Source organism: Coregonus clupeaformis, chromosome 15 (assembly GCF_020615455.1).
Source record: "Coregonus clupeaformis isolate EN_2021a chromosome 15, ASM2061545v1, whole genome shotgun sequence".
Classification (NCBI taxonomy): Eukaryota; Metazoa; Chordata; class Actinopteri; order Salmoniformes; family Salmonidae; genus Coregonus; species Coregonus clupeaformis.
Window position 1 is genome coordinate 6,032,796 of NC_059206.1, and position 15,713 is coordinate 6,048,508.

Consider the following 15,713-nt stretch of genomic DNA (forward strand, 5'->3'; position numbering starts at 1 on the left):
ATGAAGAGGAGAAGAGATGGTAAGTTATTTTATCTCAGAAAAACAAAAAATCTTATAAAACCTCTTAAGTTATTTAAGAGACATTTATAAATGTGCAACTTATGGCTGAAGCTCATATTCATAATTCTGGTCCTATTTAATAGTCTCTTTTCCATAAGCACTGTGACAGAGCCAGAAAGTGGACGAGGGAAGGCCGGAGTGTAAGTACCTGGTAAAGCTCCTCCTTGGTAACGTAGGGCTTGGCATCGACGCTGAGGGCTCGGAAGGCGCTCTCAATCTCCTCGCTGGACTTGACGTTCTCTGTCTCGCGGCTGATCATGAAGGCCATGTACTCCTGCAAGGACACGTTGCCATCCCTGGAAAACACAGAATGAAATCATTTAGCCATCATAAAGCACTTGAAGAAAACCAAATAGAAGAAAATATGAGGCAACACGACATACACCCATTTTGAATAAAATCACATTCTTGTGAATGTTAGCTTTGCTCAAATATTATTCAAACTACTGATTGGACTTATGAAAACCCCAAGTAGAGATGAGTGAGAAGAGCTGGGGTTGCTGACCTGTTGGGGTCGACAGTGTCAAGGATGGACTCAAACTCGGGGTCTGGCTCTCCCTCCTCCACCATGGGCAGGTCGTAACCCAGCGAGCGCAGACACGACTTGAACTCCTGGTGGTTCAGACGGCCAGACTTCTCTTTGTCAAAGTGCCTGAGAGCAAAGGGAAAAGAAAATGGTTGAGATTATTGGGAGTTCCTTTACTTTAAGCAACTACTTGGTATGACCAGAAGGTATGGTGAAAACGTCCGCCACTCACTTGAACATCATGTTAAAATGGCCGCCACTCACTTGAACATCATGTTAAAATGGCCGCCACTCACTTGAACATCATGTTAAAATGGCCACCACTCACTTGAACATCATGTTAAAATGGCCACCACTCACTTGAACATCATGTTAAAATGGCCGCCACTCACTTGAACATCATGTTAAAATGGCCGCCACTCACTTGAACATCATGTTAAAATGGCCGCCACTCACTTGAACATCATGTTAAAATGGCCGCCACTCACTTGAACATCATGTTAAAATGGCCACCACTCACTTGAACATCATGCTGAACTCCTTCAGGGCATCCTCTGTCACTCCAGTGGTGTTCCTATGGTGGGAGAGAGATACAAGATTAGGAAATATGTTCACTGCTTGTGAGGTACTGTATGTGTGTGTGTCTCTCCCTCTCTGACCTGGCCTGGATCTGCTGCTCCAGGTTGTGCTGCATCCTCATGCCCAGTTGGTCTAGCTGGTCCCACTGCTGGGCCAGGCCCACCGTGCTGTGTTCTGTGTACTTGTTGTCCAGGATCAGAGCCTCCTCCATGGCCGCGCCCAGGTCCTCGATCTTCTTCAGTTGGCTGCGCATGGCCCGGATCTCCTGGTGCTTACGCTACAGACAGAGTGGCACACAGAAGGGTGAGGCTCTGCAATTACAAACGTAGTCAATACAGTTTAAATATAATTGGTCCTCCCTGTATATAGCTTCATTCTTGTGTTACTATTTTAATTTTGTATAATGTTTTACATTCTGAATTTGTTGGGAAGGGCTCGTAAGAAAGCATTCCACGGTAAAGTCTACACCTGTTGTATTCGGCGCATGTGACAAATACATTTGGATTTGAAATAGCCAAAATGGTTGTCTAAAGCAGGGTTTCCCAACCCTCTCCTCAAGACCCCCAGACATTTTAAATGTTTATTTTAACCCTAAACTGGCACACCTGATTCAATTAGTCGACTAATCACTAAGCCTTTGACTAATTGAATCAGGTGTGCCAGTTTAGGGTTAAAACAAAAATGCAAAACGTCTGGGGGGGCCGAGGAGAGGGTTGTGAAACCCTCTAGTCCTATAGCATAAATGATGAGGGGTTCTTTCTTACCTTGGTTGCCTCAAGTTGTGATTCCAAGGTTCCGGACTCTTCTACCATGCAGGACCTAGATGCATACACACAAGTGTCAGGGGAGAGGGCCTTGACAGGATGATCAAATATTGGGATAAACAACATGCCACAGCCATCAAGATCAGGTGATACAGTCACACGCGTACACAGTCCCCACAGAGTCTGCACCCACACCCTTCTGGTCGTAGGAACCCTTAGATACAACCCCATTCCTACTCTGAAATTAATTCTCATTTTGAAAATAAAAAAAAGATCCATTTAATATATTTGAATATACTAGAGGTGTGTCAAGAGATTCCAAACAAATCTTGAAACTTACAAAAGAAGCAAAGTAAAGATTTTTCTGAAACCTCAATATTTTTCAAAAAATGTCTGAGAACATAAGACTGGAGAACATTTGGTGAATTAAAAAGGCAGGGAAATAGAAGTACAAAACAGTAGTAAAAAAAAAAAGTTTCCCTCACTCTCAAAATGTCCAGAGCCACCCCCACCCAAAAAACCTTCCCTTTGCACAATGCCAGTCAATTCATGCCAAAGAAGCCAACTCATAGCCATGGTAACCTATACCATGCAAGGTTAGGGCTACTGTGTACACGGCAGGAAACTGCATTTGAACCCTGAATCAGTTATGAATTAGTGTAACAAATTCAGCAAAAAAAATGTGTGTCCAACAACACATTTTGCAGTGTCCACCCCTAAATTTGGTGGGAAAAAAATCCCCAGAAGATGAAGACTCTTCACTCCTTTAAAACGGTGCTCAATGTAGCCAGACTCGCAAAAGAGTATCCAGACCAATCATGAAGTTGATCTTAGTTTTAGGAAGCTACATTGTGGTGACGTTAGTAGAGATGTAACTGTGCAAACAGATCTCAAATGGTGGATTTTAGAAGTGCATGAAGACACGCAACCCAGAGGGCGTGATAGAAGTAATGTAGGGAGAAGGAAAGGCGAGTGAGAATGGAAAACCATGTGGAAAAGTAAAAGACCTTCCGGAAAGATCATCACCGACTTCATATTGAATGACACAGACAACCCGTCGATAAGCTATGCTATTTAGAACAGGAGGGAGGAAAGGGATGAAAAGAAGGTAAATACCAACAGGAAAAGAGGGAAATTATACAACAGAGATATTCAAAAATGAAAGAAAATAGGCTAAAGTTGAAAAGGGGGGGGGCATACAGAAACTCAGAGGGAATTACAGTAATAATACACAATACAACATGGACTCCTAGTGAAACCTGGTCCAGTTTTACCTTCACTTGACAGATACCTACCTACCTGGTGCTTCTATGTTAACCAACATATATGATGCAATATCTTGCCACCGACCTGACAACAAACCTGTAGTGGCTCATCAACAAGCCTGTTTGGTCCAAAACACTGTCACTCCAATCAACCCTCATTGATTTGACCCCATTCACACAGTCGGACACAAACAAACACAGTAGAGCCGTATCGCTAAATTTCAATGGCAAAAACGAAAAGACGAAGCAGACCCAAGTCTTTGGTCCCATAACATACTGTATGTAAAATATTGTGTGCTATAGCTTGGAAAATAAATAAATGTGATCCTGGATAACAAACATAATGATGTGTGTTTCCAACATTAGGGATGTTTTCCTAAAGAAGTTAAATCCGCTTCGTGTTTTGTTTCCTTGCCATGATACTAATGAGTATCGCGATACTGGTATCGTCCCGGCCCCAACTGAGAGATAGTAAAATGTGATATTAACCCATCCAGAAGATATGTCCTGATTAGCAAAGTTATCCCAAGCATCAGCGAGGTAGCAGCAAGAGAGGGAGGGAGAGGAAAGGGGGGGGAGAGGGAGAGGAAAGGGAGGGGGAGAGAGAGAGAGACAACAGTTAGAAACACTAGGCAGGGACAAAATGGTCACACCCCCCCCCCCTAAACAAACATATACAGACACAGGCACAGAAATACAGTGTGAGCACAGGAGCATCTGCAGTATGATCCGTTTTCATTTTTAAACATTCACAGACCACTTGTGTGGTTATGTAAAAGTTGTATCAGTGCTCCCCCACCCACCTCCCAAAATATACATAACATACGATACACACTAAGCATGCGTTGCCTGGGGCCTATTCAGTGAGGAGCAACATTCAAAGCATGGCAGATATAAATGCAAGGTTGTAGAATAGAGACAAACTAAAGTAAAGAATCATGTCAGTTTCATACAACAAACATCTATCTGCAATATTTCACATTCCGCTCCGATGAATAGCAACTCCCTGTTCTCTATGGCTGAGAACATTGTGGCAGAGAGAGACCGGATGTAGATTTCTGAGCAGCAGGCACATTTAAAGTAGCTCCATTGATTTCTCATTGTATTAAGAGAATCTAAAGAACGATGCATGCAACATTTAAAGACAGATCAATGCTATTCATGCAGGTCACGTTATTCAATTAACTCAAACTACATTCTTTAAAACAGCCACAACGGCTTGGAAACGTCCCCATTCTATTCCTAGAAATAGTCCTAGTTTCCCATCTATTAAATTGCCAAAATCTATTAAATTGCCAAAAGGCATGTTGATTAAGGGAGTGCTGTGAGCTCACTGTCTTCCGGGCACAACAGATCCAGACCCTACCTGGTCTCCTGCAGCCACTGGTGGAATGCATTGGCATGCTGCGCAAACTCCTGCCGCAGCTTGTCGTTCTCCTCCTGCCTCCTCTGCTCCTTCTGCAGCTCCAGCTCTCGTTCCTATACAGACAGAGGGATGAAGATGGATGGATGAAGTGCTTCCCAGACATGATGCAGATCAATACACCCCCACCCAGAGGTCCTCATTGGTTCTGGACATAAGTAGAGCATTGAAGTGGGGAATAGGACAACATTTGAGATGTGCATGTCCTCCTCACCAAGCCTGGTCCTCAGATACGTTTGTGCTGTATAGCCAACTCATATGGTCGTTGTCATGCCAACTGGTTGGTGATACAACACAAAACAGATCTGGGACCAGGCTACCTCCCACCCCTATTCCCCCTCCTAACCTTGATGATCTTCTGCAGGTTCCTCCAGGTCTCCTCCAGGGCCTCCATGGTGAACCAGGTGTAGGGGTTGGACACCACCTGGTAGCTCTTGATCTGCCGGTCCAGCTCGGCCAGCTGGTTGAAGTCGGCCTGCGCCGAGCTCAGCGATGAGCGGAAGGCCTCGTGGGCGTCGCGCAGCGCCCGGATCTCCTCCAGCGAGTTGCAGCGCACCGGATCTGTCAAGTCCTCCTCAGCGTTCTCAAACCAGCTGTTGAAGGCCGACGCCTTCTTGGCAAAGGTCAGGAACAGGTCTTCCACCTGGAGAGAGAAGCAAGATGGAGTTGATGGAGGTAAGGGGTTCACATCCACTAAGGTTTTTTACTTTGCAGGTGAAGGATAGTCTGATATTCCTGTTCAAAATATGAACATTAACAACAATGACATCTATGAATTGTAGTCATGATATCCTCATCGTAAGCTAAATGATAATTACCTGTCATCATAGTCGTTACATACCTTCCTGAAGTGCTCCTGGGCCTCCAGCAGTTTCTTCTTGCGGGCCTGCGAGTTGTCGAGAAGCTGGTTCCAGCGTTTCATGAGGGCGGCATGGCGCGCCTCAATGGCCTTGGACTGGACGTGCTTGGCCGCCAGCAGCTGGTCCTTGAGGGCCGTGATGTTGGTGATGCCCTCCTGCTGGAAGGCCTGCAGCCCCGCGTCAAACGTCTCCTGTGGACCCGAGGGGGGAAGGGAGAACATGATGAGGCATGGGAGAACGAGTCTAGCTTTCTGGCACAAAACGGCTGCCGTGGCATCATATTGCTACACCGTACCTGCTTAGTGAGTAACGTCTGCACAGAGGAGAGATCTCGTCCGTAGTCATCAGTCTTCAGGCTGTTCTCCTTCTCACCTGAACAAACAACCAGACAGTATAGATTCAGTGCTATGCCAAAAAACAAGAACATGCTTTCATCTTTCTGGGAACACATGCAAAAATCATATTGCAACACCAAAGAATGCTGAAGCCTCATGCCCTAAACCTTCCCCCCTCTCAGGTACCAAACCTTACCGATCCAGGACTCTACCACGTCAGCCTTCCAGTTGAACTGCAGGAAGGCAGAGTTCTCATCCAGCTTGGCTTTCCTCATGGCAGCAGCCCGCTCCAGCTCAGACACCTTGCCCCGCAGGGACACCATCTTGGCTGAGATGCTGTCCACGTGGTGGTTGTTCTAATGGAGGGAAGGACACAAGCAAAATATGCATTTAACAGTCTGGGTGAATTAACAACAGCCAAGGTAATTGGAAAATCATTGTAAAAGTTGCTATTTTGTGTGTGTGAACTATTGCTTAAACACTTTCAGCTGGTACCGTATGACAATGGTATTGTCAGTGTTTACCTTCTTGATGAGCTCGTCTCCGTTGGAACACACGTCATTCACTCTGTCCCTGTGCACGGAGAAGTCAGTCTCAAACGCCTCATGCTTCTTTAACAGGCCCTGCACGGCGGCCAGGGTATCCCCGTAGTCTTCGCTTCCCACTAGGTTCAGCTTCTCATTAATCCAGGCTTCCTCCTCTTCAACATTTGCAACAAACTGCTGGTACTCCAGCGATTCCTCCAGCCTCTGTCCCCTGATCACACACACAGAGGCACACACAGATTAACACTCAACATCCATGAATGTTTAAATTGATAATGGCGTTTCACTGCAAAACAGGCCTGTGAATGTGTGTGTGTGTCAGAATGTATACGTGTGTCTGCGTGTGTGCGCATTCTCAGTCTAACCTGGCTGCAGCCAGGTCCTTCAGCTCCGTCCAATGCTCCTCAAACTGGCCCAGCCTCTGCTCGATCTCTTCCTGGCCGATGGTGTTGTCATCGGACAGCTTCTTCCCTGTGTCCTGCACAGACTGGATGGCCGGCTCATGGGCCCCCAACTCAGCTTCCAGCCTCTTGTGTTTCTTCCTCAGATTCTGCACTCCTGTCAAATCACGTCCATAGTCCTCCGAACTCACTAGCAATTTCTTTTCTCTGGATAGAGATAAGAGACAGTGAGAGTGAAAGAGATGAAAAAAGATAGTGTTAGTAATTGACCTCAACATTGAAAAACCCACAGATATTGACTTGCATCCATTCCTCCACAACTCCAGGAGGCGCTCTTACTTGATCCAAGACTCCTCGTCGTCCAGGTCCCTGAAGAACTGGTGCAGGCGGTGTGACTCGTTGAGCTTTGCGCGGCGGCCGGCGGCCATGCTCTTGATCTTGGCGAAGCGTCCATTGACGGCGTCGCGTTTGTCCTTGACCTGGGTGGGGTCGAAGGCCGTGCTGGCCGTCAGGCTGTCAGCCTGGCCGTTCAGGTCCTTCAGACGATCCTGTGGATGGACGGAAAAGACGGACAGACGTTCAAACCAAAGCACTAGACTGAACTCAGTGGATGCCTTTGTACAAAAATATGCTTCATAGACATGGAAGTTGTCCAAGTTCAACAGAGGACACTTGGACTGAAAGGTTTCGATGGCCAATCAAACCGAGGCAGCGTCACCTTTCAGCCAGTCAGCATATAAAGGTGTATGATCTGACGGAACATTTAGTACATCAAGGCCCCCAGCTGAGCCCAGCATCAATCCCAGTTTGACAGAGAGATATGGGGACGTCGAATACATTACCTCATGAGCAGAGATGTCGGCTTCCAGAAGCTGGTGTTTCTTCAGTAGGTTGTTGACGGAGGCCAGGTCTTTGCCATAATCCTCAGAGGCAAGAAGGGCCTCGACCTACAGACAGAAAACAAGAGAGGAAACAAAAATGATTTAGTGACTGGTAGTTAGTCATTGTCTTTGTTTTCAGAGAGCATCATTTCCAAATCGAATCTCAGCCTCTTATCTTTTTGTTTTTGTTTTCCTACAGCACAGGTAGGTTAATGGGTTAACACAAGACAAATCAGAAAACTAAATGGTCTGAGACAATCTCAGATCCAGATGCCTTTTTGGGTGTCTGTCCAGTACTTCAAATCTCTCCTTTTCTAGTATCTTACTGACAATCTGTGCAGGTCTCAGATAAATCCTATTGAACATCAAGGTTTTCAGTACAGAATACACCATTTCTCAGCATCTTTAGCTTTGAGAATTGTGTAGTGGATGGTGGAGAAATGTGGTGGATGGAGATCTGAACATACATGAAAGTAGTCTCATTTTGACATCTAGAAAATATGTTAATTGTTTTTCATTATTTTACCTCAGAGAGCCAGAAGTCAAAGTCCTTGATGCCAGTGTTGAAGTTCTGCTGCTTGTTGGCTTCTTTCAGCTTCTGGCTCTTCTCTGCCGACTTGTTCACCAGAAACTGCCACTGCTCATCCAGGGCACCCAGACGCGACTGGTAAAACACACACACACACAGGTTAGATACCCAGCTTTGGAACAGTAGATGTTGAATAAGGCAAGAATCGGTTCACGTAGCTTGACTGCCATAAGAACAGTTAACATTTTGTCTGCAATGTGATCACCATATTTTTCTCAAAGGCTTTCATCCTTGAAGTGGCTTTGTAGGTGTATGTAAAAAAAAGTTTTTTAAATATAATGTGTATGTATAGTAACAAGTATAATGTGTATGTATAGTAACAAGTATAATGTGTATGTATAGTAACAAGTATGATGTGTATGTATAGTAACAAGTATAATGTGTATGTATAGTAACAAGTATGATGTGTATGTATAGTAACAAGTATGATGTGTATGTATAGTAACAAGTATAATGTGTATGTATAGTAACAAGTATGATGTGCATGTATAGTAACAAGTATAATGTGTATGTATAGTAACAAGTATGATGTGTATGTATAGTAACAAGTATGATGTGTATGTATAGTAACAAGTATAATGTGTATGTATAGTAACAAGTATAATGTGTATGTATAGTAACAAGTATAATGTGTATGTATAGTAACAAGTATGATGTGTATGTATAGTAACAAGTATGATGTGTATGTATAGTAACAAGTATAATGTGTATGTATAGTAACAAGTATAATGTGTATGTATAGTAACAAGTATAATGTGTATGTATAGTAACAAGTATAATGTGTATGTATAGTAACAAGTATAATGTGTATGTATAGTAACAAGTATGATGTGTATGTATAGTAACAAGTATGATGTGTATGTATAGTAACAAGTATAATGTGTATGTATAGTAACAAGTATAATGTGTATGTATAGTAACAAGTATAATGTGTATGTATAGTAACAAGTATAATGTGTATGTATAGTAACAAGTATGATGTGTATGTATAGTAACAAGTATAATGTGTATGTATAGTAACAAGTATAAAGTGTATGTATAGTAACAAGTATGATGTGTATGTATAGTAACAAGTATAATGTGTATGTATAGTAACAAGTATAATGTGTATGTATAGTAACAAGTATAATGTGTATGTATAGTAACAAGTATAAAGTGTATGTATAGTAACAAGTATAAAGTGTATGTATAGTAACAAGTATGATGTGTATGTATAGTAACAAGTATAATGTGTATGTATAGTAACAAGTATGATGTGTATGTATAGTAACAAGTATAATGTGTATGTATAGTAACAAGTATAATGTGTATGTATAGTAACAAGTATGATGTGTATGTATAGTAACAAGTATGATGTGTATGTATAGTAACAAGTATAATGTGTATGTATAGTAACAAGTATAATGTGTATGTATAGTAACAAGTATAATGTGTATGTATAGTAACAAGTATAATGTGTATGTATAGTAACAAGTATAATGTGTATGTATAGTAACAAGTATAATGTGTATGTATAGTAACAAGTATAATGTGTATGTATAGTAACAAGTATAATGTGTATGTATAGTAACAAGTATAATGTGTATGTATAGTAACAAGTATAATGTGTATGTATAGTAACAAGTATAATGTGTATGTATAGTAACAAGTATAATGTGTATGTATAGTAACAAGTATAAAGTGTATGTATAGTAACAAGTATGATGTGTATGTATAGTAACAAGTATGATGTGTATGTATAGTAACAAGTATAATGTGTATGTATAGTAACAAGTATAATGTGTATGTATAGTAACAAGTATAATGTGTATGTATAGTAACAAGTATAAAGTGTATGTACAGTCGTGGTCAAAAGTTGAGAATGACACAAGTATTGGTCTTAACAAAGTTTGCTGCTTCAGTGTTTTTAGATATTTTTGTCAGATGTTACTATGGTATACTGAAGTATAATTACAAGCATTCCATAAGTGTCAAAGGCTTTTATTGACAATTACATTAAGTTTATGCAAAGAGTCAATATTTGCAGTGTTGACCCTTCTTTTTCAAGACATTTGCAATCCGCCCTGGCATGCTGTCAATTAACTTCTGGGCCACATCCTGACTGATGGCAGCCCATTCTTGCATAATCAATGCTTGGAGTTTGTCAGAATTTGTGGGGTTTTGTTTGTCCACCAGCCTCTTGAGGATTGACCACAAGTTCTCAATGGGATTAAGGTCTGGGGAGTTTCCTGGCCATGGACCCAAAATGTCTATGTTTTGTTCCCCGAGCCACTTAGTTATCACTTTTGCCTTATGGCAAGGTGCTCCATCATGCTGGAAAAGGCATTGTTCGTCACGAAAATGTTCTTGGATGGTTGGGAGAAGTTGCTCTCAGAGGATGTGTTGGTACCATTCTTTAATCATGGCTGTGTTCTTAGGCAAAATTGTGAGTGAGCCCACTCCCTTGGCTGAGAAGCAACCCCACACATGAATGGTCTCAGGATGCTTTACTGTTGGCATGACACAGGACTGATGGTAGCGCTGACCTTGTCTTCTCCGGACAAGCTTTTTTCCGGATGCCCCAAACAATCGGAAAGGGGATTCATCAGAGAAAATTACTTTACCCCAGTCCTCAGCAGTCCAATCCCTGTACCTTTTGCAGAATATCAGTCTGTCCCTGATGTTTTTCCTGGAGAGAAGTGGCTTCCTCGCTGCCCTTCTTGACACCAGGCCATCCTCCAAAAGTCTTCGCCTCACTATGCGTGCAGATGCACTCACACCTGCCTGCTGCCATTCCTGAGCAAGCTCTGCACTGGTGGTGCCCGATCCCGCAGCTGAATCAACTTTAGGAGACGGTCCTGGCGCTTGCTGGACTTTCTTGGGCGCCCTGAAGCCTTCTTCACAACAATTGAACCTCTCTCGTTCTTGATGATCAGATAAATGGTTGATTTAGGTGCAATCTTACTAGCAGCAATATCCTTGCCTGTGAAGCCCTTTTTGTGCAAAGCAATGATGACGGCACGTGTTTCCTTGCATGTAACCATGGTTAACAGAGGAAGAACAATGATTTCAAGCACCACCCTCCTTTTAAAGCTTCTAGTCTGTTATTCTAACTCAATCAGCATGACAGAGTGATCTCCAGCCTTGTCCTCGTCAACACTCTCACCTGTGTTAACAAGACAATCACTGACATGATGTCAGCTGGTCCTTTTGTGGCAGGGTTGAAATGCAGTGGAAATGTTTTTCTGGGATTAAGTTCATTTTCATGGCAAAGAGGGACTTTGCAATGAATTGCAATTCATCTGATCACTCTTCATAACATTCTGGAGTATATGCAAATTCACATCATAAAAACTGAGGCAGCAGACTTTGAAAATTAATATTTGTGTCATTCTCAAAACTTTTGACCACGACTGTATAGTAACAAGTATGATGTGTATGTATAGTAACAAGTATGATGTGTATGTATAGTAACAAGTATAATGTGTATGTATAGTAACAAGTATAATGTGTATGTATAGTAACAAGTATAATGTTTAAAGACAGAGTGTGTGTACCTGAACTGCGTCCTCACTGCCGGAGCAGGCCCCTCTATGGATGAGGGCGTTGCCAGTGTCGATGACCCCACGGATACGGTCTGCGTTGGCGTGCAGCTCCGCCTCGAAGGCCTGGTGCTTCTGGTGCTTACTCTGTGAGCGCAGGCAGGGGAAGGGGGGGAGATCGGGAGTGAACTATGGGACGCAGTGGGTTGGTGGTGGATGGGTGACATCTCCCTTAGATTGTGTGAAAACACAATCCGGTAGGCTACTTAGAAACAATGTGTTGTTGTGTTTGAAAATATGGAGGCCGAGTACATGTATATATATTAGAATGGCACTTTTATAAGTGCGAGTCATTTTTCATGCATGTTTGTGTTTGGAGAGTAAATGGCTCCTAACTTGGGGATATTGTTTACATTTTACATTTACGTCATTTAGCAGACATACATTTACGTCATTATCCAGAGTGACTTACAAATTGGTGCATTCACCTTATAGCCAGTGGGACAACCACTTTACAATATGTTTTTTTTCTTCTTTCTTTGGGGTGGGGTAAGGGGGGATGGATATATACACACATATACACTAAGACTACATCCAGGAGATGACTGTAGGACAAAATCCACACAAGAGGTGCTGTCATAAAAAAAAGATGTTGTCACAAAGGTGAAATTCAGACACCACCAAACGAGGACAGACAATGTGTGGGATTGACTACTAACAAGACGAGACACACCAAGGTGACAAACACTAAATGTAGGTGGAACAGACCCACAATGGGGCCGCGACACAATTTACTTTTCAAGAGTACCTAGGAGGTCAGGGTCTTTTCAAAACTCATTCCACAATGTTTTTACACATCCAGAGAGAGAGAGTGCAGACAAAAAAAACACTTAAGCGAGGCGTCTGAGCTATCCTTGATGTTTGACAGATCTTTGGCAATACTTATTTTGTGGCTAAAGCATGTTTTTTGTTCACAACCATGGTTGCTGCTAGCTTACATATCTCTATGATAGTCTCTACGTTAGCTACAATTAGGCAAGGCACAACCATTCTAAGCTGGAGGTCTCCTCTCCCTCTCAGGTCAATGTGTTTGATACACTACAGATGTGCTCAATTCAAATTTACATTGCAGTTTTGATAGATGGAAGCCGCTTTCTTTTACACTAAACGTTTCATAAAATTATATATCAAGGTTCTGTTATATTAAGATCAGAACATGTTTAGACATTTCTCAAGATTTATAGGACTATTTCAACAAAAGCAACAATATGTGGAGCGTGTTTGAAGATGACCTGACCTCAAACAAGCAAAGAAAAACAAAGAAAACCCAAAATATGGAAGCCACAACCAGCAACTACAAGAAGTGACATTTGCTAAAATGATAACAGAACTACAGTCATATTACAAACATGTGCATTGATGGCAGAAGCTGAAAAAAAAAATATGAACACATGAATGAAACCCATACAAAAAAGAAGCGGGCACTCGCGAGTGTGGAGGAACACGGAAAATAGACGGACGGGATGGCGTTCTACATCAGACAAGGCAACAGACGGGGACACATGACAGAAAACCTACTTTGGATGTTAGTTTAGCTGACACACTACTCAACTTACCAGCAGCTTGGACAGCTATAAATAAGACAATAAAAACAGAGGAGAGATTCAGTCCCATATAGACATAACACATTGGGTTGGTTCAGTAGTTACAGGAGTAGTAGTAGTCATTGTTAACAAGGAGCAACAAGACATTTACACAGTATTAAACTGCAGTATTAAAACCACTGACAAGTTAGATGTCATTCAATTTATATTAACAAACCCTCACACAAAATGGGTTACCCATCTATTGAAACAAAAATATAATTAATTAAGTCATTATTTGATCGTAATAAATAATAATATAATAATATGCCATTTAGCAGACGCTTTTATCCAAAGCGACTTACAGTCATGCGTGCATACATTTTTGTGTATGGGTGGTCCCGGGGATCGAACCCACTACCTTGGCGTTACAAGCGCCGTGCTCTACCAGCTGAGCTACAGAGGACCACATCGTGATCAATTGAACAGGTCAAAGTGTTTCATCTGATAAGAAAGCCTTGACAGGCTAGGTAAAAAGTTAACCCTAACCACTGCCAGAGGGTCAGATATTTGTCATCCTACTAATGGGTATGGGGTAGTAGGGTAAACTGACCCTAAATCTGTGGATAGGAGCAGCCCATAGAGATGGTTAGAGGGCGTACTTCCTATGGTAAAAGTCCTCCATGGCACTGCCCATGCTATCATTGCCTTTTGTGGAAAGTGTGCCCTCTATCCATCTCTATGGGGCAGCGTGCTCAAACCTCTATGGGTGGAGCCCTGAGTTGCTGTTAGCCAATCCTGTACCTGGATGTTGGTGGGGTCCTTATAGGACTCGTCTGTGGCCGTCTGCAGCTTCTCGCTGATCCAAGCCTCGATCTCGTCCACGTCGCGGCTGAACTGCTGCAGAGTCTGGGACTCGCCCAGCTTGGAGCGCTTCTCAATCATCTGAGCCTTCAGATGGCGCCACCTACAGGCCGGGAGGACAAACACTGTTACAACCGGAGCAACAACGAACAGGCAGACAGTTACACACAAAGATGCCCACAAAGTCACACACATGGTCATCTAAAGAGAAAGACTGACCTGTCCAGGACTTCATTGCGACGGTTGAATATCTCAGGTTTGGCATAATGGTCAGCGCCAACCAGCTGGTCAGCAAAAGACTGTAGAGCAGCGATCTTCTCCTCCTGCACGTTGATGGCCTTGTCAAAGTCCTCGTGTTTCTTGATGAGAGCCTCCACGCTGTCCAGGGAGTCACCCTTGTCGTCGCTGGCCAGGAAGGCCTCTCGAGCCGCCATCCAGTTCTCTGCCTGTTCACAGTCACGGTTGAACAGCTGAGGGAGGAGAGCGAGAGAGAAGGAAAAAGAGAGAGAGGTTATTCACTGGCAGTGGATGTTGTATAGAGGCTAGTAATTGTTGTCTTGACCTGTTGAGTGGCTTTAAAAAACCAGTTTCTTTCTGTGGGTTGGCAAGCACACAAACTAGATTAGGCCTTGTTCAAAAGGTGCTGTCAGGTCTGGTGCAACGGAACAAACTTATGTAGACACAAAAACATGTCCTTGAGTCGAAACAGCCAAAAGCCGCTGAGACAAGACATTTGGTTTTGGAAGGATTCATCTGGCACTCTTCCATGTCCCAGGAGCAAAGATCAGCAAGAGGGGGTTTCTAAGAGTGCATGAAGAGTGTGTTTCTACCTGGAGCTCCAGGCACTGGTCCAGCATCATGCGTCTCTGCACCCAGGCCTTCTCCAGGTCGGCTCTCTCGCGGTCCAAGGCCTCCAGCTTCTGCTGGATCTCAGGGCTGGCATAGTGGCCGCGCCCCAACAGCTGCTGACCAAACTGCTCAAAGGCCTGGAAGGTGCCCGCACGGGCGTCGATCTCAGTACGGTGCTCCTGGAGAGAAGGAAGAGCGAGAGACGGGGATGGTAAGAAGGTGATAACAAGTTTTGGATGGACGGTACCAGTGCAGTGTGTGTATGTGTGTGTGTAGAACCAGTACCTGGTGTCTCTCTAGCAGGGCCTCAGCCCCGGTCACGTCCTTGGCCAGCTCCTCAGAGGACACCAGGCCTCGGATGCCGTTGATCCAGGACATGAGGTCCCTGAAGTCGGAGAGGAAGCGCTGCAGGTCATGGGAGTTGCCTAGCTTGTCCTTGCGCTGGTCGGCGCGCCCCACCAGGCTGCTCCAGGCCGTATTGAGCTCTGTGCACTTCTCCTGGATGTCGTCCACCGCCTCCGGGTGGGACTGGATCAGACGCTCCGCTGTCTCCCCCAGGGAGTTCACCTGGAACAGGGGAGAGGAAGGCAAAGATCAGCTGAGGGTAAGTATTGTCTCTAAACAGCAGAGCAATGAAAGTGTGTGACTGTGTGTTTGAGAGACCGACT

At 43.7% G+C, this 15,713-nt stretch overlaps 1 protein-coding gene across 6 annotated transcripts in view; it reads right to left on the bottom strand.

The window, feature by feature from the left end:
- sptan1 (spectrin alpha, non-erythrocytic 1) overlaps window positions 1-15,713 on the bottom strand; it is a 49,651-nt gene that overhangs the window by 421 nt on the left and 33,517 nt on the right. For 4 of the 6 annotated variants that reach the window (XM_041897597.2, XM_045224971.1, XM_041897599.1 and 1 more), the window contains 22 exons: window positions 15,331-15,612; window positions 15,027-15,224; window positions 14,416-14,666; window positions 14,137-14,299; window positions 13,366-13,380; window positions 11,765-11,896; window positions 8,166-8,303; window positions 7,601-7,705; window positions 7,098-7,306; window positions 6,723-6,965; window positions 6,337-6,568; window positions 6,009-6,168; window positions 5,773-5,849; window positions 5,459-5,668; window positions 4,964-5,260; window positions 4,561-4,673; window positions 3,684-3,701; window positions 1,930-1,984; window positions 1,246-1,442; window positions 1,107-1,160; window positions 566-712; window positions 209-356 (listed from right to left, as the gene is read on the bottom strand). In XM_041897597.2, the coding sequence (XP_041753531.1) occupies window positions 209-356; window positions 566-712; window positions 1,107-1,160; window positions 1,246-1,442; window positions 1,930-1,984; window positions 3,684-3,701; window positions 4,561-4,673; window positions 4,964-5,260; window positions 5,459-5,668; window positions 5,773-5,849; window positions 6,009-6,168; window positions 6,337-6,568; window positions 6,723-6,965; window positions 7,098-7,306; window positions 7,601-7,705; window positions 8,166-8,303; window positions 11,765-11,896; window positions 13,366-13,380; window positions 14,137-14,299; window positions 14,416-14,666; window positions 15,027-15,224; window positions 15,331-15,612 (3,444 nt within the window). The remainder of the gene's footprint in view (window positions 1-208; window positions 357-565; window positions 713-1,106; window positions 1,161-1,245; window positions 1,443-1,929; window positions 1,985-3,683; window positions 3,702-4,560; window positions 4,674-4,963; window positions 5,261-5,458; window positions 5,669-5,772; window positions 5,850-6,008; window positions 6,169-6,336; window positions 6,569-6,722; window positions 6,966-7,097; window positions 7,307-7,600; window positions 7,706-8,165; window positions 8,304-11,764; window positions 11,897-13,365; window positions 13,381-14,136; window positions 14,300-14,415; window positions 14,667-15,026; window positions 15,225-15,330; window positions 15,613-15,713) is intronic. The other 2 variants (XM_041897601.1, XM_041897596.1) reach the window with 1 other exon arrangement.